This window comes from Aquarana catesbeiana, linkage group LG06 (assembly GCF_042186555.1).
Source record: "Aquarana catesbeiana isolate 2022-GZ linkage group LG06, ASM4218655v1, whole genome shotgun sequence".
NCBI lineage: Eukaryota > Metazoa > Chordata > Amphibia > Anura > Ranidae > Aquarana > Aquarana catesbeiana.
In genome coordinates this window covers 39,624,813-39,652,309 of record NC_133329.1, presented here as the reverse complement: position 1 = coordinate 39,652,309, position 27,497 = coordinate 39,624,813, and the positions used below count along the sequence as shown (strand labels likewise).

The following is a 27,497-nucleotide window of genomic DNA, read 5'->3' as shown; positions in this document are numbered from 1 at the left end:
ATGTGCTGAAAAATTCGACTTATACTCGAGTATATACGGTACATTCTTTTTAATAAATACCATAATCTGTGCATATTCAACACTACAAGTAGTAACTAAATGTACTTTATGATACTCCGTTCCCCTGCTAATGACTTCTTGCAACATTTTTTCCTTAGCCTTATCTCTCATCTGTTAATTCAGTCTGTCTTGGTAGCATCTATATCCTAATCTTTCCTTTACTATTCTATATACCTTCAAATACAATTCTGTATGTATGCAGTTTTTACAGGATCTAACAAATTCTCCCATGGCTTTGATGGGTTGGGATGAATGGCAGCTCGTCGCATTCAAGATTGTATTAAATGCACAATTGTGTTAATAGGAATTCAGTTGATGTTACCAAAAACATTCTGAAGTTCCTTTTTATAGTAACTATAAATCCTGAAATTATGTTTCAAAGCAACTAGAGCAAACTGTTTTGTGATCGAGGAGTATAATGCTTTAACATCACCCATGTTAGACCTCCATTTCAGGAAACAATGTTCTATATGAGAGAGGACTGACTTTGTATCTGTTATAAATCCCAGTAGTCTCATAATTAATTGCCCCCATACAGATCTTCTCCCATTGTGTCTTGATAATATTTGAAATGTCCTGCCTAGTTCAAAGGCAAGCTAATGTAGCACTGCCCCCATGGGGGTCGTTGAGTATAGTCTTCCCTGGGCCTCCTTCTAAATATCCTGCAGCCAGACACTTGGGTATTTTCACACGGCCACCCACTCACTCCTTATCCAACGACCAGTCTAGGGTATTTGTTTTTTTTTTTTTTTTTTATTTATTAGTAGAACTCGGATAGGAGAAGGGATTAGTGGGATACTTCAACTTGAACTATGCACAGATGAGGCCAACTCTCACTTGACCTCATTATAGTGAATTGAGTAGCAGACTCCCTGCTGCACCACACTACAATTGTATGGAAGAATAAGTCCTTTGCTTGCTCTGGCAGCAGACTCAATGAGCTACAATTCTTCGGAACACTCACCAGTATCACTGAGTCAGCCCCCACCCAATCAAAAAAAGCTTTGGGGTGTGGGATAGGAAGGCTGAAGCATGATATTTTTCAGTGGACTCACCCACAAATTTTTTTCACATATTTTTTTTTCAATTTTCACATGACCACTGGTGGTCTACCCATCAGTATAATATTGAACTGTACAAAATCTTAACTTGATACAGTAGATGTTACTATACTGTATGTTATTAACATCTGTTTTACAACTAGTACACAGGTAAACACTAGAAACACTAGCATAGACTTTGTCTCATCTTACCATTAGACATCACACCGACAAACACACATCTGCACGCACACAGTATCTCACAAAAGTAAGTACACCCCTCAAATTTTTGTAAATATTTTATGATATATTTTCATGTGAAAGAAATGACACTTTGCTACAATGTAAAGTAGTGAGTGTACAGCTTGTATAACAGTGTAAATTTGATGTTCCCTCATAACAACTCAACACACAGCCATTAATGTCTAAACCGCTAGCAACAAAAGTGAGTACACCCCTAACTGAAAATATCCAAATTGGGCCCAAAGTGTCAATATTTTGTGTGGCCATGGTTATTTTCCAGCACTGCCTTAACCCATTTAAGCATGGAGTTCACCAGAGCTTCAAAAGTTTCCACTGGAGTCCTCTTCCACTCCATGATGACATCACAGAGCTGGTGGATGTTAGAGTCCTTGCGCTCCTCCACCTTCCATTTGAGGATGCCCCATAGATGCTCAATAGGGTTTAGGTCTGGAGACATGCTTGGCCAGTCCATCACCTTTACCCTCAGCTTCTTAAGCAAGGCAGTGGTCACCTTGGAGGTGTGTTTGGGGTCGTTATGTTGGAATACTGCCCTGGGGCCCAGTCTCCAAGGGGGGGGGGGGCATGCTCTGCTTCAGTATGTCACAGTACATTTTGGCATTCATGGTTCCCTCAATGAACTGTAGCTCCCCAGTGGCGACAGCACTCATGAAGCCCCAGACCATGACACTCCCACCACCATGCTTGACTGTAGGCAAGACACACTTTTCTTTGTACTCCTTACGTGGTTGCTGCCACGCATGCTTGACACCATCTGAACCAAATACGTTTATCTTGGTCTCATCAGACCACAGGACATGGTTCCAGTAATTCATGTCCTTAGTCTGCTTGTCTTAAGCAAACTGTTTGCAGGCTTTCTTGTGCATCATCTTTTAGAAGAGGCTTCCTCCTGGGACGACAGCCATGCAGACCAATTTGACGAGCAGAGTAATAAACTTGCATCAGGATATAGAAATTTTGCAGAATGACCTGAATATAATAAAAGAGTGGGTGGACAAATGGTAAATGAGTTTTAATGTGGAGAAATGCACTTGAGGTCAAAAAACAAATGAAAAACATTCACTAGGTAGAGAACAGCTGGGAGAATCAAGGATGGAGAAGGATCTGGGGGTGCTAATAGATAATAGATTGAGAAACAGCAAGCCAAGCTGCAGTTACCAAAGCAGACAGAATATTAGCATGCATAAAAAAGGGGATATACTCCAGGGACAAAACTATAATTATTAACTATAATTCTGCCACCTTATAAAGCTCTGGTCAGGCCTCATCTGGAGTTTTCCATTTACTGGTTCTGGTCACCAGTCCTCCCAAGGCATGTGCTGGAGCTGGAGAGAGTCCAAAGAAGGGCAACAAAACTAATAAGGGGACTGGAGAACCTCAATTATGAGGAACGGCTGCAAACACTAAATTTATTCTCGCTGGAGAAAAGACACTTGATTGGGGACATGATAGCGATCTACAAATATCTCAATGGGGATCCCAGTTTAGGAAATAAACTATTCAGTCCTAGGGATTTTAAAAGGACACGGGGGCACACAATGAGACAGGTTGAATTGGATGGACTATTGTCTTCTTTCAGCCTTACCGACTATGTAACTATGGAACTATTTGGTGCAGTGTGCGGCGTATGGTCTGACAGGCTGACCCCCCACCCCTTCAACCTCTGCAGCAATGCTGGCAGCACTCATACGTCTATTTCCCAAAGACAACCTCTGGATATGATGCTGAGCATGTGCACTCAACTTCTTTGGTGGACCATGGCGAGGCCTGCTCTGAGTGGAACCTGTCCTGTTATACTGCTGTATGGTCTTGGCCACCATGCTGCAGCTCAGTTTCAGGGTCTTGGCAATATTCTTATAGCCTAGGCCATCTTTATGTAGAGCAACAATTCTTTTTTTCAGATTCTCAGAGAGTTCTTTGCCATGAGGTGTCATGTTGAACGTCCAGTGACCAGTATGAGAGAGTGAGAGCGAAAACACCAAATTTAACACACCTGCTCCCCATTCACACCTGAGACCTTGTAACACTTTTGTTGCCAGCGGTTTAGACATTAATGGCTGTGTTTTGAGTTATTTTGAGGGGACAGCAAATTTACACTGTTATACAAGCTGTACACTCACTACTTTACATTGTAGCAAAGTGTCATTTCTTCAGTGTTGTCACATGAAAAGGTATACTAAAATATTTACAAAAATTTTGTGAGATATTGTATAATAAAAATGTTATATCCTACTTACCTAAACTTGAATGAGACTCTTCTTCTGATTTATTTGACCGTGAATGGAAATGAGAAGGCATACCTGTTGAAGTACCTAATACATAGAAAAAAAACATCTCAGTTTCACTTGCTAGAAATCAAATGGCAACACAAACCCATATTTTAAGGCAAGTGATTATGCTCGTAACCACTTCACGGAAATTAACGTACCTGTATGTCAGTACTTTAATGTTAAATACCGGGGTTATGGCAACAGCTAGCTGCCATAACCCTGGTATTTTCAGGAACGGAGTGCGGTTCTGTAAGATAAAAGTAGTCTCTGCGGCGGATTCGATGCAAGCCACACCCCTCCTGCCACTCTCAGGTCGTCTCTGCCGCTTACCAGACTTGCCGGTAGAGGCGGAGACGATTGGGTCCTTCCCCCTGGATTTCGAGTGAGGGAAAGATGGCCCCCGCTTGGCTCCATAACATTAGATGGCGGAAACGACGTCAAACGTCACTTCCGCCCAATGCGGAAAGGAGAAATATATATATATTTTTTTAATTACATTTTTTTTTTTTTTTTTATTGCACTTATTGGGTCTTTTTGACCCCAGATCTCATATTTAAGAGGTCCTGCCTTGCTTTTATTCTATTACAAGGAATGTTTACAAAAGTGACCCAATTTCTTTTTTTTTATAAGGACAGTGTAAAAACAAAAAATAAAAAAAAAATAAGAATTTTTTATAGCGCCCCATGCCACCTAGCTCACGCGCAGAAGCGAACGCATACGTAAGTCGCATCCGCATATGAAAATGGTGTTCAAACCACACATGTATCACCACGATCATTAGAGCGAGAGCAATAATTTTAGCACTAGACCTCCTCTGTAACTCAAAACTGGTAACCTGTAGAAATTTTTAAGTGCCAAAGTTTGTTGCCATTCCACGAGTGTGCGCAATTTTGAAGCGTGACATGTTGGGTATCAATTTACTTGGCATAATATTATCTTTTTCACAATATGGAAAAAAAATTGGGCTAATTTTACTGTTGTCTTATTCTATTTAACTCAAAAAAGTGTATTTCTTCCAAAGAAATTGCGTTTGTAAGACCATGGCGCAAATATGGTGTGACATAAAGTATTGCAATGACCGCCATTTTATTCTTTAGGGTGTCTGAAAAAAAAAAAATATAATGTTTGGGGGTTCCAAGTAATTTTCTAGCAAAAAAAAAAAAAAATGACTTTACCTTGAAAAAAACAGATTTCAAAACGAGGCTCGGGGCTGAAGTGGTTAAAAAACAATGATTTAAAAAATATATATATATTCGGCAGTTTTAATAGCAAATGCTACTTTTTTTCTTCCTTGACCCTGTCATTTCTGTACTCAGGGGTGTCACTTCTATTCTCTTAACAATTACAATTAATTCTCTTAGAAGTCTTAGCCCTTCTGAAAACATGTCTGAACTCTACCTTACGTTTGCCCTTATCACAATGTAGTGCTCAACACTTAACACATATTTATAAAGAAGGATTCTAACTTAGATTTTTCATTAATGCGTTTTGTTCCCCAGAGGACAAAGTACATATAGTACTTCACCCTATTGTCTTCCTATTTGCGGTCTAAAGCTAGCTGTGAGTTTGGATATGTTATGGTTCATATTGGACATTATATACATATTCTCCTGGGAGAATTTTTCGAAAACCATAATGAGTAGCATGGCCTTTTAGATTTTGTAGATTTTAGACCAGCCTATTACTGCTTGATAAAAATGTGTTGCTTTAAAACTACCTGAATAAGGCCATTTTTTTAAGACTTATATGAATCAGATTGGGGTACTGTTGCCATATGTAAGCCAAGCCAATTGTAAAAGGAAAAAAAATATTTCACTGAAAAACATGCTGTAGGTAATTTTATATTTAAAAATAGTCACATTGCTACATGTTCCCCATGGCAATGCCTAGATTCCTATGCCTTTTTTTATACAGTACTTTGCCTATTAGCCCTTAAAATTTGCATAAATCAATTTAAAGTATTTGCCCCTATAGACTGCAATGGGTTGTGCCAGGGCTACTGATAGCAATCAGGGAGCCCTGTACAGCCTACCTTACAGGGCTCCCATTCCTCCAAAAATATTGAATTATATTTTTGCTTAAATGCAATGGCCACAATGCTAAGCTTTACAGCCATGGCAGAAGACCCATTCAAGCGATTAGTGGCACGAAGGCAATATCTGCAACCCCACCGTGTTCATTGAGGATGGTGAGTCCCCCCCCTTGCTCACCACCCTGAAATAACCCAATTACCCACCTGTGTGCCCTCAGAAGCTGCCAGCGGGAGCGGAGGGAAAACTGCAGCACTACACTACAGGGGAAAGGGGCACACAGGAGTCCCATCCCTAGTGTTAACTAGGGATGAGATTCCAGTCCACCTAATCATAAGTCAGAGGCACCCCATCATCTGCAGCCCATATTAAAGTGGTTGTAAACCCGGCGAAAAAAACTAACCCCCCTCCCCCCCCCGCAAGACAAAGGCATAATGAGCTAGTATTCATTGCATATTAGCTCTTTATGAAATAATTAGCTTAGAATGAAGCTGTTGCAGCGGTCCCCGTACACCGCTGTGGCCAGCCACGTCTCTGGAATGTTACTTCCGGGTTCGCGGGCTCTGGCACTGTGATTGGTCGGGGCCATGATGACGTCACTTCCCCGGATGCACGCGGGAGCCACTGGTAACAGCACAGCTGCTGAAGAAACGACACAAACAAGCCGTTTCTTCAGTGCACATGCGCCGATGACGTTGGCACATGCCTATAACATGAATATCTCCTTAACAGTGCAAGCTGAGGAGATATTCACAGTACATACAGATAAGCCTTATTATAGGCTTACCTGTAGTAAAAAGTTGTTATACTGGGTTTACAACTACTTTAACAAGGAGCAAAGTCTCAGAAGTAGTAGCAAAGTCTCAGAACCTTAGGGCACCTATCAGGGAAGAGGGTGCCCCATGACCCTCTTCCCTGATAAGCAGGGAAGAGGGTCATGGGGCACTCACAGAAGGGTCAAACAGAGGCTTGCAAAATTCTCCTATACCCATTTAGAGACAGTGGAATAGGTTTAGGAGAATTTTGCAAGCCTCTGTTTGACCCTTCTGTGAGAGCCCCATGACTTTCTTCTCTGCTTATCATGTTGTGCCCTAAGGTTCTGAGACTTTGCTCCTTCAGCAGCAGCATCCTTCATCGGGCAGGTGTCTCTTCTCCATCTGCTGGAATGGAAGAAAAAAAATGTCCCCAAACCACCCTCATGCCCAATGTCTTAGTGCTAGCTTGGCAAAAACTGCTGGTAATGCAAATGCTCCCAATCCAACTCCTAGAATTAGCCCACTTATGCAAGTTTATGCTACACCACAGCAGCAGGTACCCAGCGGTCCTTATTTTGCCCAAAAACCCACATGACCACAGACACATGATCAAGAAAGCATGGGTAGGGATGCTACATATTCTTCATGGTGCACCAGATCAACATGCTGGCAGATGGGAAGCATGGAGGATGGGGCACACCACTGGAAATGGTGATGTTTCCATGTGTCATGTACATTAGTGACAGTGCAGTCACCAGTGCCCCTCCTTCCCCGTGGCTTTACCCTCTGACTCCTCCAGATCAGTAGTCCTTCCCTAGTGCCCCAGAGCAAGTGCAACCTCTTATGTCAAGTACTGCCATGATGTTTTGATGCTCATATGCTTGAGGGACAGGACCACAATTTAGCAACTCTCCAGACCCAGCCTGAAAGGTGGAGGACCAGCACTAACCTGTTTTACCAAGGAAAGATCATACATCAACTGGTACAACCTCAACTAGGCAGTACAGTGGTTCATTATCATGTACCTTGTCATCCAAGAGGTCCTTCAATGGGTCAGCAGGGTTTATGGTCACTTAGGTGGTCATACCTCCCCAGTGTTTGCCTGGCAAAAATGCAGCCCAAACACCTGGTCTGTGACACTCCCACACACTGGAACTGAATGTTGGTAATCAGCAGCGTGCCATCAATGGTAAAAGAACGGGCTCTGGCTTAACTAAAGTGTTTTTTGCTACATCAGTGGCTCATCATTCAGAATATATATAACATTTTGGCACCTTTTAAAGAGGCAACTAAAATAGTGAGTCACAATGAGGTTGGGATTAGTGATGCAGTTGATCTCATATTTTTCCTGTATCACATACTCCAGCGGCCTGATAGAACAGGGCCAGCAGAATCCTTTGCCTATTGCCTTCATTGCTGTAAAGTAGAGGCAGAAAAGGAATATGAGAAATAGAATTGGGGTGCTGGGGGTGAGGAAGAGAAGGAAATGGGCAGACTTCAAAGTGGGAATTTCACCCTTTTAAACCCTAGGAGTTATACTGGTTGGAGTGAGATTGTTGAGGACAATGTTGTCCCCAGAAACAGTGAAATCTTGGGGTCCTCTATGACAGGCAATTTGTGGCAAAAGGGTCTTTTGTGCTCAAATGCCTGAGCAAGGACTCCAGGACTCGGGACATCAAAGAGAGGGATCACAATTCGGTGGCTATCCTATTGGAACCCTGATAAAAGACTAATATGACTGACATCTTGCCACTATCCCAGAGGGAACACAAAATGTGCATGAGCCCCTTTCACACATTTCCTTATAGTTGCAGGATCCGCTCTGGTTACCAATATGCCTAAAATTCTTTGATCACTAAAACAAGGAGCAGCAATGGTGGGGGACACGATGCGCATACCCGGCGGTCGCAATGACCGTCGGCCACCCGCGATCCCAGGCACGAGAAACAAAACGGGGATCTGTGTGTGTAAACACACCAATCACAGTTCTGTTAGTAGAGGAGAGACAGATTGTGTGTTCCTATTAGTTAGGAACAGAAATTAGTCTCCTCCTCTAGTCACTCCCATCCCCCCACAGTTAGAACACACACTGAGGGGACATATTTAACCCCTTGATCGCCCTCTAGTTTTAACCCCTTCCCTGCCAGTGACATTTATACATTAATTAGTGCATTGTTATAGCACTGATGGCTGTATTAATGTCAATGGTCCCAAAAAAGTGTCAAAAGTGTCCGATCTGTTCGCCGCAATGTCGCAGTCCTGCTAAAACATCACTGATCGCCACCAATACTAGTAAAAAAGAAAAAGAAATATATGCTTATTGCAATATTTTTTTTACCAAAATTATGTAGAAGAATATATATTGAGCTAAACTGATGAAGAAATTTGTTTTAAAACAAAATTTGGAATATTTATTTTAGCAAAAACTAAAAAAAAAATATATATATTTTTTTAAATTGTCGCTCTTTTTTGTTTAAAGCACAAAAAATAAAAACCGCAGAGGTGATAAAATACCACCAAAAGAAAGCTCTGTTTGTGGGGAAAAAAAAGACGTCAATTTTGCTTGGGTACAGCATCCCACGACCACGCAACTGTCAGCTAAAGCAACGCGGTGCCGTATCGCAAAACAAATGCTCTGGTCATTAAGGGAATAAAACCTTCTGGGGTTGAAGTGGTTAAACCAAAGTGGCCATGCCATTTTACAGGCAGCACTTGAACCACATAATTGCTGAATACATTTGGTCCAGGGCTGATGCAGGGAAGACATGGATTATTAAGTTTCCAGGCTAGACCAGTGGCCAGTATGCACTGGATTCTGAGAGTGCCTACAGGGCAGCAGGAGGTTTTGTTAGGAGATTAATCCACTTATCCACTGACAGTATGGACTGGCTGACTTTCATTACCATGAACCAGTCTTGGATTACCAATGACTACAAAATACCCACTGCTGATGCTATAGGACTAAACTTTTGAGTGTCATCCAGTTGAAAAAAAGCACACACCTGCAATGAGTACCATCTTTCTGGGTCTATTCCACCACTGTAAATGTACCACGCAATGTTTCCGCAGCCTGACCTCAGCTGCAACACTTCTAATCGGAGGGGCTTCAGGTAATGTGTGAATATATTGAGGAATACTTTTTAACCAGCTTTCAAGTGTGCATATCTTTCTTTAGAGTTCTGTGCATAGAGTCAAGGCTGTGCAGACACCTACACTTCGCAGCTTACACATGATTGTACATATATACATGAATGTACACTCAGGACCTTTGCAGTGTCTTGCTGTGGCTCTTTTTTCTGTGCCATCTGAAATGCTGGACAACTTCCTGTCTGGTCCCATGGACATTCTTGCATGGCACCTAGTCTCTGATTAACCTTGAACTCTTTGCTCCTCCCATAAACTTCCTGTTTAGGCCATGTCCCTGTTTACTGTTTACCAGGTTATTGTGCTGTCTCTCCAGCTTTATCCAGTTGATTACTGTGTGAACCTCTTTACTGGTACAGCCACTGGCCTCCAAGCCTGATCCCAGATACAAAACAGATGTGACAACGCCCATCTTCAGCTGTTGTGCCATAGTGCCTAATTACAAAATAGCCTGCTTTACTGTCAATGCTGACTGATCTTCAGCTTGTACTTTGCAACCTGCGTTCTCTATGTTCTTCCTCCCTGACCCAGTTGACTGCTGACTTACCCTTGGATTCTGTTTGTAGCATTGCTTATTCAGGTTTTGACTTTGGCTCCATCTCAGCCTTTGATCATGCTCATGACTAGGTACTTCGCTGCCCACTCTTTGCTAACCCTTGCCTGCTCGGTGACTTTGCTATTGCCTCTGATTTGGTCCCACATTACTTGTCCAGTGCCTATGCTGGTCTGCTCCAAGATTCTGCTTTGGACTTTGATAACCATTTTCTACTGCCTGTCTACCTAAACAGTGAGTTTGGGATGACAAAGTTCTCTTTAAACCAGTGCTGGTTCTTCCTGTGGTCTCACTGAATGCTTGCCTGACACTTCAGCCTTTATGTTCTGCTGGTCCATTATGACTAAAAGGTCCTACAAGCAACATCTTTTGGCACATATGTTTCTACTCTTCCTTAGCACCATCTGTCCCACGTTCAGGGGTGCTTGGGCTAAAAATACAAGTCCACCCCCCACCCTTGTCATTTCAGTCTTCTACCAGGTATGTGACAGGTTGTGATCTTGTGGTTATGGACACTATGTTTTGACATTTTATTATTTTTTTAAAAACAATGCAGTGTGGTACTGTGAAAAATCTCACAAACTATACTATCATTGTGTTGCTTCCCGATTTCTACAAATTATTATTTTTTAATGCATACAACTTTTTTTTTAAGCTTTGGATAGAATGAAAATGAATTAGAATCCCTGTTGTGTATTTATCACTGTCTTATTCCCTGTTAGGAAGATTCACCCTGGCTATTTGTGTTGTTTATCATTAGCACCAAAAGTGAAAATAAGTTCCACATTTTGGAATGTCGCCAGAACAGAAATAGAGGAAATCTTCCAGTAGGGAAACTAGTTCTGGTGCCAATAGTCACAACCAAGGATTCTCTCACTTTTTTTTTATAATTGTATATTTACTGGGTTTTCCAAAACAATACAAAGAACAATATCAGAGGAACATAGCCAAAAAGCATGTCATATCAAATAAAGCTGTACATGTAACAGCACAATACAATAAGGTATAAACGGTCATAAAAGGAACATTTACCACTTGACCAGTGGAGCTGATTAAGTGTGCGAGGGGAATATCTCATAACCCCATTGTGGCTCCATCATTTAGGCCAATGAGGTACAACATGATAAAGAACTATAACATTTAAGAACATCAAGAAAAAAAAGAGGGAAGGGATACACAATTTATTTTGACAAAACAGCTGTCATATGGATAGAAATAGGGGATAGAAATAGGGATAATCTAATAAGGAGAGTGTTCAATCAGGGGTGGGGGGAATTGCTTCTGAGTTAAATCGAGAATTATCCCACACATTTGAAAAGTGGAATAGAGAGTCATGAAGCACTGCTGTCAAACGTTCCATTCTGCGTATGTGAGCTATGGTCTGTAATAGTTGGGACTGTGTAGGAGGATTAGAGAATAAACAACAGGTGGGTATTACTCTTTTAGCAGCTAGTAAAATAAAAGTCACCAATTTCCTGGTATGTTTGGAGACACCCGGGCTTGGGAGACTCAATAGATAATGAACTTGGTCTAGAGGAAAATCTCACTCAAAAAGCTCCTGAAGGAGAGATTGCACCGAGATCCAAAAAGATCGGATCATGGGGCAATCCCAGAAAATGTGATAGTGCGTACCCACATCTTTAAGGCATCTCCAACAGGTCTGGGGAATGGAGGGGTCATACTTATGAAGAACTTCTTGGGTTCTGTACCAGAGCAAGAGGATTTTATAAGCTGTCTCACTCTGCTCCACGCACCTTTAAGCTTTGGATATTGAGTCCCAAATTCTTTGTCATTGTGGGAGAGAAAGACGTGTCTGAATAATTTTGGCCCACTCCTGCATATAGGTATGGGAAACATCTGTAAGCGGGGTAGATTCACGGAGAATTCTATATATGGATGAAAAAAGGCTGGGTTGACATGGGCCCTGAGCACATAATAATTTGAATGCATTAGGCTTTTCCAAGGACAGGGATGATGATTTAGAGCAAAAAAAATACTTAATTTGAAGATAGGAGAAGAAAAGGCTTTTTGGGATCTCAAATTTATTGTGAAGTTCAGATTCTCTCACTTTTTAGTTATTTTCTCTTTCAAAGTATTTTATTGAATTTTCAGGAAAAAGCTTACAAATCATCAGCATTAAATGAGGGAGTACACAGCAGGGAAAATCAAACCCCCTAGGGGGTACAGTTCAAACTTGAGAGAGTAGGTATGAGTAGGATTCTAGGCTGAGACAGTACAATACTACCATTCTAGTACAAAGTTCGAGCACGTAAACCATAGAACCTTGAGAATTGAGCTGGTTGAGAGGAGGGGGGGGAGGGAGAGACCGACAGCACCCCGAATGGGAACACACTGTGCTAGAACGGAGCTCTCCAACCCATCCCCGTCCCCCCCCTCAGCAGACATAAAAAGGCACTTGGCGTCTAACAAAGCCGTTAAAACCTACGTCATAAGCTTTTCTTGGGGGAATGACCCCCAGGGTTCCCTACTGCGGCATGTAATAAAACAGACAACTCATCAACTTGTTAAATCAAACAGATAAATAAAAAAGAAGAAAGAAGAAGAAAAGGAGTAGAGATGAGAGGGGGAAGAGAGGAAGGGAGAGAGAAGAGTAGTCAGAAGCCAATCCGCGGGAGGACTCCCCCCCAACCCCGAGGCAGCCCCACGCATCATGGTTGAATCCCTGGAATCAGGGAAATGCCCATGAAGTTGGCCCAGGGTTCCCAAATAGCTTCAAATTTCTCTTTGGTGTTGTTCAGGGTACTGGCAAGTTTCTCTTGGGCCATGATCCAAGAGATTTTGCGGGTAGCCGCTTTGAAGGAAACCCTAGGTTGTTTCCATGCCTTGGCAATAGATAGCTTAGCTCCCAGCAAAATGAAATGAATCAATTTACGTGCCAGTTTAGGTGTTTTAGGTAAGTGATCGTTTAATAGAGCTAAGGCGGGGGATCTCGGGATCTGGACTCCAGTAACTTTCTTAATCATGCGGAAAATCCTGCACCAGAAAGGCCTCAATCTTGGACATTCCCAGAAGATATGTGCCAGGGAACCCCTGAGCAGACAGCCCCTGAAGCAGCCGGGGTCCGTGGAGTGGAACATTTTGGCCAGTCTCTCCGGCTGGAGATACCATCTTGTGATAACTTTTTAGTTATTTTGTCTCATATCCTGTTTTTGACTTGAAGTGAAGGAAAATCTCCTCAATGGGAAACAGATGGCAGAAAAACTGGCAAGGGTTATAACCTTCCCTTACTCTATCCAAAATGGAAAAAAAAGAAGTTTTGCCTTTTTCAATGGCTTTTTGATTTGTTGTTATTGCTACTTCCACTGGTAATTGCAGGCCTGCTACCGCTTGATAAGAATTCAGAGCCACAACCAAAGCTAGCTAAAGAAGCCTTTTGTCAAGTTGAAATAAATCATATTGGGCTGACACTGTTGTATGCAAGTCAAGCTAAATGTAAACATTTAAAAAAATTCAATAAACTCCTAAGATATGTGATGCCAAAAAATTAGCTGAAACTATCTTTAAAATGTTGTACTGTTCTGTAACCCCACATACAACTTAAAGGCATCGCCTAAGCAAGTATTCCAAAAGGTTGTTTTTTTCTTCCCAAGTCACCCTTAAAGTCTCATTAAAAGGATCCTCTCTCACTGTATTTTTTTATTTTTTTTTTCTCATTTTTTTCACATTGCTAAATGTCCCCATGCCGAATTAAAACTTACAGGTGCTCTAATCCCTCTGTACCCCATCTAAAACTAAACAAAATAATGTTTGCATTTAAAATCAAGATTCCCTGCCAGAGATTATAGTGGGGATAGCTGCTAAGTTTGGGTTTCATCGATTTAAGTAGGGTTCAATTTTCGGTTACAATCTCCCCTCTAATTTTTCTAAACCTAGGGGCTATAACTCTAATGTATTTAATGTATTTAGGAAGATAGCTTGGGATGCTGCTACTGTAAACAGAGCTAAGTATAAAAGAAAAAAAAATTGTGCTGCCAGAGTACACGGTCGATAAGGCTGTCGTTAAACATCGTACTGTGCCGTGACACCATGTAAAACTTTAAAGCCTAAGTCCAAGTTACATTTTACTTTAAATAGTTTGTTTGGGCCAAGCTACAGTGCCTTGCAAAAGTTTTCACCCCCCTTGGCTTTTTACCTATTTTATTACATTACAGCCTTTAGTTCAATGTTTTTTTTAAAAATCTGAATTATATGTGATGGATCAGAACACAATAGTCTAAGTTGGTGAAGTAAAATTAGAAAAATATATACATAAAACTGATAATTGGCATGTGCGTATGTATTCACCCCCTTTGTTATGTAGTCCATAAAAAGCTCTGGTGCAACCAATTACCTTCAGAAGTCACATAATTGGTGAAATGATGTCCATCTGTGTGCAATCTAAGTGTCACATGATCTGTCATTACATATACACACCTTTCTGAAAGGCCCCAGAGGCTGCAACACTTAAGCAAGAGGCACCACTAACCAAACTCTACCATGAAGACCAAGGAACTCTCCAAACAAGTAAGGGACAATGTTGTTGAGAAGTACAAGTCAGGGTTAGGTTATAAAAAAATATCCAAATCTTTGATGATCCCTAGGAGCACCATCAAATATATCATAACCAAATAAAAAGAACATGGCACAACAGCAAACCTGCCAAGAGACGGCCGCACACCAAAACTCACGGACCGGGCAAGGAGGGCATTAATCAGGGAGGAGCACAGAGACCGAAGGTAACCCTGGAGGAGCTGCAGAGTTCCACAGCAGAGACTGGAGTATCTGTACATAGGACCACAATAAGCCGTACGCTCCATAGAGTTGGGCTTTATGGCAGAGTGGCCAGAAGAAAGCCATTACTTTCAGCAAAAAACAAAATGGCACGTTTTGAGTTTGGGAAAAGGCATGTGGGAGACTCCCAAAATGTATGGAGGAAGGTGCTCTGGTCTGATGAGACTAAAATTGAACTTTTTGGCCATCAAAGAAAATGCTATGACTGGCACAAACCCAACACATCACATCACCCAAAGAACACCATCCCCACAGTGAAACATGGTGGTGGCAGCATCATGCTGTGGGCATGTTTTTTAGCAGTCGGGACTGGGAAACTGGTCAGAGTTGAGGGAAAGATGATGGTGCTAAATACAGGGATATTCTTGAGCAAAACCTGTACCACTGTGTGTGATTTGAAGCTAGGACGGAGGTCCACCTTCACTTGAGTGGTTTAAGGGGAGACATGTAAATGTGTTGGAATGGCCTAGTCAAAGCCCAGACTTCAATTCAATAGAAAATCTGTGGTCAGACTTAAAGATTGCTGTTCACAAGCGCAAACCATCCAATTTGAAGGAGCTGAAGGTTTGAGGAGGAATGGGCAAAAATCCCAGTGGTAAGATGTGGCAAGCTCATAGAGACTTATCCAAAGCGACTTTGAGCTGTGATAGCCGCGAAAGGTGGCTCTACAAAGTATTGACTTTAGGGGGGTGAATAGTAATGCACATTGACTTTTTCTGTTATTTTGTCCTATTTGTTGTTTGCTTCACAATAAAAAAAAACATCTTCAAAGTTGTGGGCATGTTCTGTAAATTAAATGATGCAAATCCTCAAACAAGCCATGTTAATTCCAGGTTGTGAGGCAACAAAACACAAAAAATGCCAAGGGGAGTGAATACTTTTGCAAGGCATTGTACGAAGCTTCCTGTGAAGGGAAGAGCAGCACTCAGCTCACCTTGGTCTTGTTCTGGAAATGGGACAGGAAGTCCTGGTATCGCTACTGAAACAAATCTCTGTATACTGTATGCTGCTACTGTCAGGGATCCACCAGCACGGGAAGTGCGAACAGGCATGCGCACGCGCGCCGCTGGTCAATCTGAGTATCGGCGTGTGTGTAAGCCTCGCCGCGCGCCACGGGCGCACGCAAATGTGCGACGAGTACGGGTGCGCGTGCAATGGGGGCACGCGCAACGGGTGCATGCGCGTGACGGGCGTGCGCTAATGTTGTTTGGTGCCAGTGGCCCTATAAGAGGGGCTCAGCTACACTTGTGCGGCGCTGTTCATCTGCAGCTCTGCACCCACATTCCTGATTCTGCTAGTTGTTCCTGTGATTACCAACCCGGCTTTTGTCTGACCTCTCTGACCTCTCCAGTTCCGACCCCGGCTTGTCTGACCCTGCTTTTGAACTTCTGCCTGATCTCTGTTGCCGAACCTTGCCTGCCTTCTGACCTTGCTCCAGCCTGCTGCTCCAGCCTGCTTGTCTACCCGTGCTGATCCGGCCTGCCTGACTAATCTTCTGCCTTGCTCCAAGTGTGCTGTGTCCTGTCCAAGTCTTGTAGACGCTGCTTCGGCTACCACCGGTCCTGTGGTCGCTGGTCTGCTGCCTTCCAGTCATCTGCTGCAGTTCTACCTTCCTGGGAGTTCTCATCCAGCATCACATCTGCCACTGCAACCTGCTCAGACACTCCTACCCCGCTGTGCTCATGAAACCACTGTCTCCACTCCAGTGGTCCCTGAACCAGAGTCGTAAGAGAGGTCTTCTCCTCCTAAGACAGGCTCAACACCAGGTACCTAACAGCTACCTACAGTTTAAACAGCCCTGACAGCCATCCCATTTTGCAAATGTACCTTGCCCATGTGGTAGCATAGATAAGGTACATTGATGACGTGATGATGGCGTGGAATGGGTCCTTTGAGCAATTAAATGAGTTAATTAGTGAACTGGGTAGAAATTAACTGAATATTAGATTGACCTATAAGCACCATCCTTATGAAATCCCTATGAAATTTACTTCCTGCATTTATACATCTTAAGGGAGGGAAAGTCATCTTAGCACACAAACTTTTAGAAAAGATACTGCGGCAAATGCCCTATTGCATGCAACAAGTCATCACGCAGAGCCCAATTCAGAAAGGAAGCAACTATGATGTATAGGAGGGTCAGGGAACATGAATATAGCCATTAAGTGCTTAGGAGGGCACTCAAGAAAGCTATGGGTACCGAATGCCAAAGCCTCCTATAGGTACATAGAGGCAGCAGAAAGACAGAAAGAGGAGAAACAGGAACCGATTAGGTTCATCACAAAATATGGGTCACAATAAAAAGAGGCAAGCTCCATACTGGACAAGCATTGGCATGTCCTTACTTCGAATCCTGAAATTGAGAAAATGGTAGGGAATAAACCACAAGTGGTTGCCTGTAGAATGAATAAGTTAAAGGATGTATTGGTCCATTCAGAATATACAAAAAGCACTCCGGAGACTTGGTTACCAAAGATAATGGGTATGCACCCATGTGGACATTGTGCCATCTGCCCGTTCATTGAAAAAAACAAAGATGTTCACGAATGCTGATGGATCCAGATCTTACCAAATAAGGGGCTTCATCATAGTTAGTCAGGTTGAAAAAAGACACAAGTCCATCTAGTTCAACCATAAATTTTTTTTTTAAATAAAATAAAAAAATATCATACAATCCCATATACCCAATCCTATACCCACAGTTGATCCAGAGGAAGGCTCAAGCAGTTGGATACGCTATATGATTGAGTGCCCCTGTAAGAAATTTTATATAGGTAAAACAAAAAGATAGCTAAAAGTCCACATAGGTGAACATCTTCGCATTATTAGAAATCGCCCAAGGGAAGAACAGGGTGAAAAAGTTAACCATATGGTTTTAGAGAGGTCCACAAAAGGGAGTACAAAGGGCTTTCAGGTAAAGGATTTCTATGCTCTGAACCTGTAACAACAGAGGGGGGGACTTTGATAAGGTCCTTCACTAGATCAAAAAAAAGATTTTAACTTTAAGTTAAAGGATTTTAAACTTAGGTAGGCTTGAACACTGAACTGAATCTTGGTGTTTTCCTTGAGGACTAAATATCTCCTCTTTCTCAAAGGCATCTTACTGAGACGTAAAGTGTTACTAAACCCACAGTAGTAAAAATCAGTCTGTATATACAGAATAGCATGCTTGTTATACTCACTGTGGAACTTAAGGGGTTAATCCTCTGCATTGTGTAAAAAGGCTCTTTGATCCTGCAGGATGTCTTGGCAATTCCAGATAATACACATGGAGGGTAGTAAAGCTGCACATGCTCAGTTTGGTCTCTATTGCTGGAGAGAATATTTCCTTGTTGAGCTGAGCTTTTCAGGTCCCATGGTATTGACATCACACATGTGGGTGTGTATACAGATCCTAAATGACAGCCCAGTCCCTCCCTCCTTCTCCATACCCAGTAACTAAAAAAAGAACAGTGGGTGGGATGTCACATCTTGATTGATGGATGATCAGCCTCCCATAACAGCATGAGGACACAGGCTATAGTGGAAATCTCCTCCTACCTGAACACTCAGCACTGGGACAGACCCTGCAGTTTATCATGTGACCGTGGTATACAGATCAGCCAAAAAGGTATATAGTGACAGTATTTTAATGTAAAAAGAAGATTTATAAGCTGTGGGCACGGGGGGGTAAACTATTTTCATATTAATGGGTTATATAGAAACACTTTAATTTTGTTTTTCATTCTATTTTATTTACCTTTTTGGAGCTTTCTTAAAAGGTAAAAATATTGATACTTTTTTTGTTTTCCATAGTGATTTTTGTATAATTATTATTTCATTTTTCAAGAGTACTAAGTACTATTTTGTACATTTTTTGTATTTAATGTTGCTTTAAAAGAGGGGCTGTTTAAAGCCAGATTGTCCTAACTGGGGCGATCACATGACTATCCTTGTATTTCTTGTGGTAATGTGTAGAGTGATTAGACTTAGGAGGTGCCTCCCACAATAAAAAGATCCCATTAAGGGATAGGACTTTATTAATTGAGGTGAGAGAGTGCGCCCCCTGCTGATCCTGAGGAAGCCTGCAGCCACACTAGGTGGGAAAATGCATTGATAGTAGCCCTCAGGCTACACACCACAGAGTCACGGACATGCAGACTATAATTTAGGCTGTTCTTTGTGAGCAGTGGCGAGTAAAGAGGACAGGTGGCCACTAACAAGGAGTCATGGCTGCTGGGATCACAGAAGCAACTTAATACCCGTCATCCACTCTGGAGCAAACAGCTGACAGTACACAAGGGCATGTAAGTTAACCACTCTTGGCACACTGATCAGGGTCGTCTTTAATGCAGGGCAAAAGGGGAAACTGCCCCGGGCCCAGCCATTGTTATGGGGCCCAAAGCAGCTGCACCTTGAGCCTGCACTGCCCGCAAATAGTTGATAAGTGGATTTGAGAGGGCCCAAGTAAATGTTTGCCCAGGGTCCAATCGATATTAAAGATGGCCCTGACACTGATCAACTATGACATGGAGACAGTGAAGCTATGGAGGTGAGCATTGCAGCTTGTGGCATCGGATTGCCATTGTTAGATGACCCGTGACACAATCATATTGCTATTCAAAAGAATCAATGCTCTTTCCCACAGAACGTCTGCACACTCACTCTGAACTATATGGTGGATGGAAGGATGTCTGGCTAACTGCCAGAACTTTACAGCCCTATATTTATCTGAGGATATTTTGCAACAAGTCACTTTGTTTTGTTTATTATTTCAATAGGAGTGGTTGATATATGTTAGTGTTGCTGGATAGAGACTGAGCCAGTGGCGGTGCGTCCATAAAGGGCGCAGGAACACCACCCCCTCTCTCCTGTCACCTCTCTCTCGCCATAGATAGATTCATGCATTGCATAAATCTATCTATGGTCGCCGCTGCTGCCCCCTATTCAGGTGTCCGGCCCCTTATCGGGTGCCGGGCACCTGAATTAAAGCAGCCATTTTTTTTGGAAGCGCCCTATTAGAGCCGTGGGCTCTAATAGGCGTCCTGATTAGAGCCATAGGCTCTAATAGGCTTCCAAAATGGTAAACAGCGGGCGCAATGCTGTGCATTCGCTGTTTACTCAGTGTTGTGTTAGGAACACTGACCCGCCTCTCAGCCAATCAAGTGCTCGGGTCTTGTTACCTGTCACCTGATTAGCTGAAACAACAGGCGCTGTGATTGGACGCCTGATAGAGAGGACCGGAGACATCAAGGAGCGCGGACGTGGAGGATGCCGCTGTGACTCACTGGCAGCATTTGATGGGGCAGAGTAGCGGCAATTGATGGGCACACTGGCAGCAAGTTATGGGGCACAGTAGCAGCAATTGATGGGGCACAGTAGCGGCAATTGATGGGCACATTGGCAGCAAGTTATGGGGCACAGTAGCAGCAATTGATGGGGCACAGTAGCGGCAATTGATGGGCACACTGGCAGCAATTGAGGGGCACACTGGCAGCAATTGATGGGGCACAGTAGCGGCAATTGATGGGAACAGTGGCAGCAATTGATGGGGCACAGTAGCGGCAATTGATGGGCACACTGGCAGTAATTTATGGGTACAGTGGCTGCGTTTGATGGCACAGTGGCTGCGTTTGATGGCACAGTGGCTGCCTTTGATGGGCACAGTGGCTGCCTTTGATGGGCACAGTGGCTGCGCTTGATGGCACAGTGGCTGCATTTGATGGGCACAGTAGCTGCAATTGATGTTTTTTTTTTCAGTTTGTTTGCCCCCCCCCACATGTCACATGACATTTCCAAAACAATGTCTCCCTATGAGAGCCGTCCAAACTGATCCGACTTGTATCGGTTCGACTTTCGAAAAGGTTGAAGGTTCCTGCACTACTCTGGTCCAACTTGGGTGTGATTTCAGCCCATAGAATTGAATGGAAGTCGCATCCAAGTCTGATCACCATCTTAACTGATCTGACTTGTGACATGTGCTCTGAGGTCAAGTGTGTGCAATGTTAGCAATGCAAAGTTGAAAAAAAAACAAACGCAAGAGCCCTCCCCCCCAAATCCATACTAGGCCCTAGTATGGTATCCTGAGGGGCAACCCCATGCCAAAATGTAAAAAAAAAAAAAACAACGGCATGAGGTCCTCCCCAAAACCATACCAGACCCTTATCCGAGAATGCAGCCCGGCAGGTCAGGAAAGAGGAGGGACGAGCGAGCCCCCCCCCCTCCCCGAACCATACTACTATCCTGTTCTTGTGTGCCTGCTACTAAAAGGATTTAGAAGTTTGTCCTCCTATTGATTGCTACTATTATTTTTGGAGTATCCTGAAACCTGAGCCCCTCTCCTGTTTTCAAATTATTCAGCCACGCATTCTAAAAAGACATTCCCTGGACTGAGCCTGTATTGTTGATGTCCATAGAACTGTGCTTGTGACTGGCAGTCTCTGTACTATTTCGGGAGAACCTGTGTCATTCTCAGCTGCACCTCCTGGGGTGATCCTACAGTGAAAAGAAACCTGGAGTTAGGCTTTAAGGAATGCCTGAAGCCTGTTATATAAAGCATTTGTGAATTTTCAAAATTTTCATGTATTTTCAATGTTTTCCTGCAATGAGGGGAAAATATATTTTGCTGGCATTCATAATGATATTTAACTGTGACTTACCGGATGAGAGGATAAAACCAAACAGCTGATGAGAAAGAAACTCCACGTTTTTTCTTGCAAATACTGCTTTAAAAAAGCTTGGGCGACAGACTGAAAGATAAAATGTAAAAGCCCCATTAACATTGGTACACCTTAAACATTGTTTTCATAAATCTGCAGAGGGTATCATCATCAAATCTTCCTAAAATGAAAATGAAAAGCTCATTCCAGCAAACATTTTTATTTTAGATGAAGTGTGGAAGAGTTAAATTCTTTCTCCCTCTCTTTTTTTTTGCAGTCTGTGCATTTCCATTATGGAAATTTCCTCACAACTCCTTGTCATATTAATGGGACAGAAATCAAGTAATATTCTATTCTAACAAGGGCACAAAAGAAAAGAAACCTGAAAATTGCCAAATTTTAATGTTCCCTTCCTGGTGCATGCTATAGCACATACCAATGGGTTAGGCTCCACTCCCCTAAATGAATAGTTTAGTCTATGGATGCTGCCTAAGGTAAATATACAATGTTCTGGTTACCTGAAGCACCATGGTAGCATACCAATGCATTTTAAATATCACATAGTTGGGAGGAATGAAAGAAAAAAAAAAAACACAAAAAACAAGTTATTAATCGTGAAAGATTTAGCAGCCCAGGACAGATCTGCCAAAGTCATCTTTAGTCAGACCTGCTGGGTCTACTCTATAATAGAGTCATGAAAGTGTGAATTGACAACCAAGTTTATGCCTTACAAAATGTTTTGGGAGAAATCTTACAGTATGCTGCCCATGATGTAGCCACGCTTCTTGTAGACTTGTGCCTGAACTTGTTGTTGGGAGATTTTTTAACTTATAGGCCTTTTGTATTGTATTTACCAGCCAAGTAACTATAGTTCTTGAAGAGGCTGCCTGGTCTCTTTCTGACTTATGTGGGATGATGGTTAAAGGTTTCATTGCTTACAAATATGCTTGTAGGGTAGACACTATGTTCAAGGGATGACTAGCTCCAGTTGGATCTGAGAAGGTTGGCAGGGTAACCTCTTGGTTTAAATGGAAGAACTATGCTACCTTGGAAAGAATGTAATCCTGGACCCAATGTACAGTTCTGTCTGTAACCATAAACATGTAATTGATTCTTGGAGCCAAAAAGCTTGTACTTTAGAAAGGCTGATTTTATGATCAGTTCTATAGGTAAAATTTGTTGAGTGGATGAAATGGAGAATGTGAGAGAACTTATTACAGTGAGTGGTACCTATTAGGAAAATAGAGTTTTGTATGAGGAAATGTCTTGGTGCATATGCTTTCATGTGCTGAATTACAAGCAGGGGTGACTAGAGTAGGCAAGTTGTCTAAGGCTAGATTCACACTATTGCAAATTGGATGCAGGTTTCCACGCATCCAATTCGCATGTCAGGAGCCTGTGACTGGCTCTCAATGGAGCCAGTTCAAACAGCTCCGGGACGGCTGTGGAGCAAGTTGCACAGGCGTCCTGTGCATATTCTGGTCCGTTTCAGGTATGAATTTAGCCCAAAATCCGGACCAAAATCAGACCTGAAACTGTAAACAGGGACGCACCAGACCCCTACTTTGAGCCACTCCGCCTAAACCCAGCCTGAAGGAAAGGAAGTAATAGAACATGCCTCAGTCAGGCTGAAAGACTAGAAGGAACAGTCCCCTGAAGACAACCGGAATGAAGACGTCTTCACTAAGGTTCATTTAGAGACTTTATTTAGAAAATCTTCAGACCAAAAGAGACAGAATTAGCTGGCGTGCTGCAGGATATTGGTAGGTAAGAGCAAAATAATAGGTTTTTTGACTTACATGTAAATTCTTTTACTTGGAGTATAGTATGGGACAAAGGATTTTAGTCTTTAACTATAAGTTCTGGGCAGGTGATTGGACACTGACATGAAAAAGGCTGGAGAGAATATCCCCTTTATAATCCTTCCACCTCTGAACATTCTTCAGGTTTGTTGCAAAAAATGGGAAGTCAAAAAGAACAGAAGGGAGAAACTTGTGTTCCGTACCCGACAGGGGAAACCTATATTACTGGAACTTCCTGGTGCCTCCACCCTATCGGGTTTTGTGTTGGCTCCATTAATGAGACTCCAAGAGGGAGTTTTTCAAATATAAGAGTGACAAGGCTTTTTCAGCCATATCTGGTATTTAGCACGTGATATCCAAAAGTGCTGGTTAAAGGGATATTCTTATTTTTATGGCTCCCTTGAATTTCGGCTCTACCTATGACACTCAGATCTGAACCAATGTGTTCAAGTCAGTCACTCCTTGGGCACAACCTTGAGCTCTAATTTATTCTCATCACTATACTCCGTTTAGCAAATGTCTTTGCTTTGGTTACCAGAGAGGGCGGAATCCGCCAAATCTGGGGACTCTACACGGGCATGCTAATGCTGATAATCTATAGATTCTCCAGCTTATTGAACAAATGTTTTTAGATCTTTAGTCTGTCTTGTGTGGTGATGCTCATTACCTGATATTCAGGGTCATTCAACACCTAACCATTTTTTGTCCTAAGGAAGCAATCTAATGCAAAACGCGTTGACATAACCAGCTTAGAGGAGTTTATGGACTATAAACCTTCATATACGCACTCTTTCCATAAATGAACTGTTCTAAAACTCGTCGAAATAATCCATGCCTCCTTGTTTTGGTATTGGGGTATCTGTTGACCCTGTCCAGTTGAGGTTGTTGTTGTTTTGTCTCATCTTAGTGTTTATTCTTCTTTTTTTTTTTCCATAAAGTTTTTATTGAAAGATCATGAAAGAAAAACAGTTGAAACCATACATTGTAACAATGACAAAGTATCATGGAAGTAATAAGATTACATTGGTAATGTATTAAATTTTACTTCAAGATGTTATCATTGATTTGCCAGTTAAATCTTAACAGGTGAATTGAAAATAAACAGTTTATGCGAATGTTTAGCATAGAAATATATATTAATTTTTTTCCTGACTCAGTTATCTGATAAATAAGTGAATATATGCTTGTGGGGAGAGGGGAGGAGGGGGGGAGAGAAGGATGAAAATAAAAATAACGATATAGGGGGTGGCAATGATTTGAGAGTGTTGAAATACGTGACAGTGAATCTTTATTGTAGGCTACTTTATAATGTTTTAATCTATTATATTTTGAGTGATTTATAGGCTGGGGTTTTTTTAAACTCTAACCAGTTGTACCATATCGAAGTGAATTTAGTTATGTTTTCCTGAGCTATGCTAATTATTTCCTCTATTTTTTCAATATTATTTATTCTGTGAAACCACTCTTTTTTTGTTGGAGTGACATTTGAAAGCCAGTGGCAGGGAATGCAGTGTCTAGAAATGTTTGGTCAATATATCCTTATTCGGCCAGACAGTTGTAAGAACATTTTTTTCTGTTCCTGGGGGAAAGTCCAGATTATCCCTAAGAGGGGTGAGTGGACCAATCCGTGGTGAGGGGTTGTTGGGTTTAAAAGTATTTTGAAAGATCTCTAGAGTGGGTCCAATGAGGGGGTGGGATTTGGCGTCTATTGTGTGATTGTTTTGGCTGTATCCATGGAAGTGATCGAACAGGTTGGGAGAATTGTGCGTGTTCTAGGGCAAACCAGTCTTTAACATTTGGATGTATGTTCCAATCTACTATTCTCGCTAGAAGTGGCTGCCTGGTGATATTTGCGTAGATCGGGGAGCGCAATTCCTCCTCTGTTTTTTGGAATGTTTAGTCTAGAAGTTTTGATTCTGGGGGGTTTACCTCTCCAAATAAAAGATGAGCATGCTGGGCGAAAGGAAATAAAGAAAGATAAAGGGTAAACTAATGGGGATTGTTTGCATTACATAGAGAAAACGGGGTAAGATTGTCATCTTAATTAATAAGGCTCTACCAAACCATGAGACATTTAATTAGTTCCATCTCTTTAGATCATCTTTGGATTCTTTTAAAAAATTGGTGTGTAGTTGAGCTTAAATAGATCATCCAAATTAGTAGGGATTTCTATTCCTGGATATGTTATGGAATTATTGGCCCATGTGAAGGGAAAGTTTTTCTTATCGCGTTCAATTGAACAAGGTGGTAATGTGATATTAAGGGCATTGGATTTTGAATGGTTGATTTTTAAGTTAGATATTAGTTGGAATTGCTCTAGATCCTGAATCAGGTTGGGTATGGATATGAGGGTCTGATAGAAAGAGAAGCATATCATCCACAAAAGTTGCGACTTTGTAAGTTTGGTTATGAATCTGAATTCCCTTTATGTTTGGATTAGATCTAATTCTGTTTGATAACGGTTCCAGTGTAAGTACAAACAAGAGAGGGGATAGGGGGCATCCCTGTCTCGTACCATTGCGCAAAGTGAAGGCGTTCGACAGGTGGCCATTTACACAAACTTTTGCTGTTGGATTTGAGTATAAAGCTTTAACATACGCTCTCATTAGAGGTAGAATGCCAATGTGTTTTAGTACAGCATCGATATAATCCCAGGCCACTCTGTCGAACGCCTTCTCAGCGTCAAGGGAGAGAAAAAAGCCTTGTTTCTTTTTAGTTGTAAGCCAGTGGTTTATGTTTATTGCTTTGATCGTGTTATCACGTCCTTCTCTACCGGGAATGAAACCCACCTGATCCAGGGATATAAGGGAGGTTAGTAGGGGGAGAAGTCTATTTGCTAATATTTTGGCATAAATCTTTACATCAACATTGATCAGGGAAATTGGCCTATAATTTGATACTTGACTGGGATCTTTACCTTCTTTGGGAATTACGGAGATGTGAGCTTCTAGTAGTTGTTTTGGTGGATTTTGTTCAGATTGGAGGGAATGAAAGGATTTCAAGAATCTAGGTTTTAGTACACTAGTGAATGTCTTGTAATATTGTGAGGGTAGTCCATCTGGACCTGAAGCTTTACCTATTTTCATATCCTTGATGGCTTTATAAAACTCTGGGCCCGAAATAGGGGCTTCAAGTTCCCGGGCCGTATTTACTGCTATTTGTGATGGGCTATATTTGTGTAGGAATTCCCTAATTAATTCTGATCTTTTTTCTGAGTTATGGGGGCATTTAGAATTTGATGGAATATTATAAAGGGTTTGATAATAATTTTCAATTTGTTTTGCTATCTCCTCATTGGATGAATGTAGAGTGCTGTTTTTATCTCTAATTTGGTGTATTGTGGAGGCAACTTTTTTATCCTGAACTGCTTTCGCTAACAATCTTTTGCTTTTATTACCTTGTTCATAATATATCTTATGGCGTAGAATGTACTGTCTTTTCGTTTTTATGCTTAATTTCTCAGATAATGTCTTTCTAACGTTTGTTAGTTCATCTAAAGTCGCAGCCGCAATCGTACGTTTGTGAGTTGCTTCTAATCTATGGATTTGAACAAGCAAAGACTTTATCTTCGATTGTTGTTCCTTTTTCTGTTTAGCTAATTTGAAAATGAATTCTCCCCTAAAGACACACTTGTGTGCTTCCCACTGTGTAAGTGATGAGGTTTCATTGTTTTCATTTTGTGAGAAATAGTCCTTTAGTGTGTCATTAAGGTGTTGGACGTTTATGGGGTCTTTCAGAATGGATGTGTTGAGTTTCCATGATTTAGTTTTGGTATTTTTTTTCTGGGAAAGTAAGTGTCATAGAGATAGGATGGTGATCAGATACGGTCATGGTTTCAACTGTTGATTTTTTTCAGTAATTTGAGGTCAGGTTGGGATAAAAAAAATAGTCGATTCTAGAATATTTTTAATGGATAGAGGAGAAGTATGTATAATCTTTAGATTGTGGGTTCAGAGTTCTCCAGACATCAAAATACAACTACAAGATTTAATGCTACATGATGTCTGGAGAACTCTGAACCCACAATCTAAAGATTATACATACTTCTCCTCTATCCATTCAAAATATTCTGTATTTATTCTGTAATATTTGTTTCTGTGCTCTATAAGGAAGGCTCGATGTACCATTTGAAGTGTCTGTGAGTGGGTTGACG

The 27,497-nt window shown here is 41.8% G+C and overlaps 1 protein-coding gene across 1 annotated transcript in view; it reads right to left on the bottom strand.

Annotated features, from left to right (window-relative positions):
- Positions 1-3,590: 3,590 nt before the first annotated feature.
- The window catches only part of LOC141147946 (pyrin-like), a 51,122-nt gene continuing 27,215 nt past the window's right edge, over positions 3,591-27,497 (bottom strand). Inside the window, exons 3-4 of the mRNA XM_073635104.1 lie at positions 21,543-21,632; positions 3,591-3,673 (exon numbers count right to left, since the gene is read on the bottom strand). Coding sequence (XP_073491205.1) covers positions 3,591-3,673; positions 21,543-21,632 — 173 coding nt within the window. The remainder of the gene's footprint in view (positions 3,674-21,542; positions 21,633-27,497) is intronic.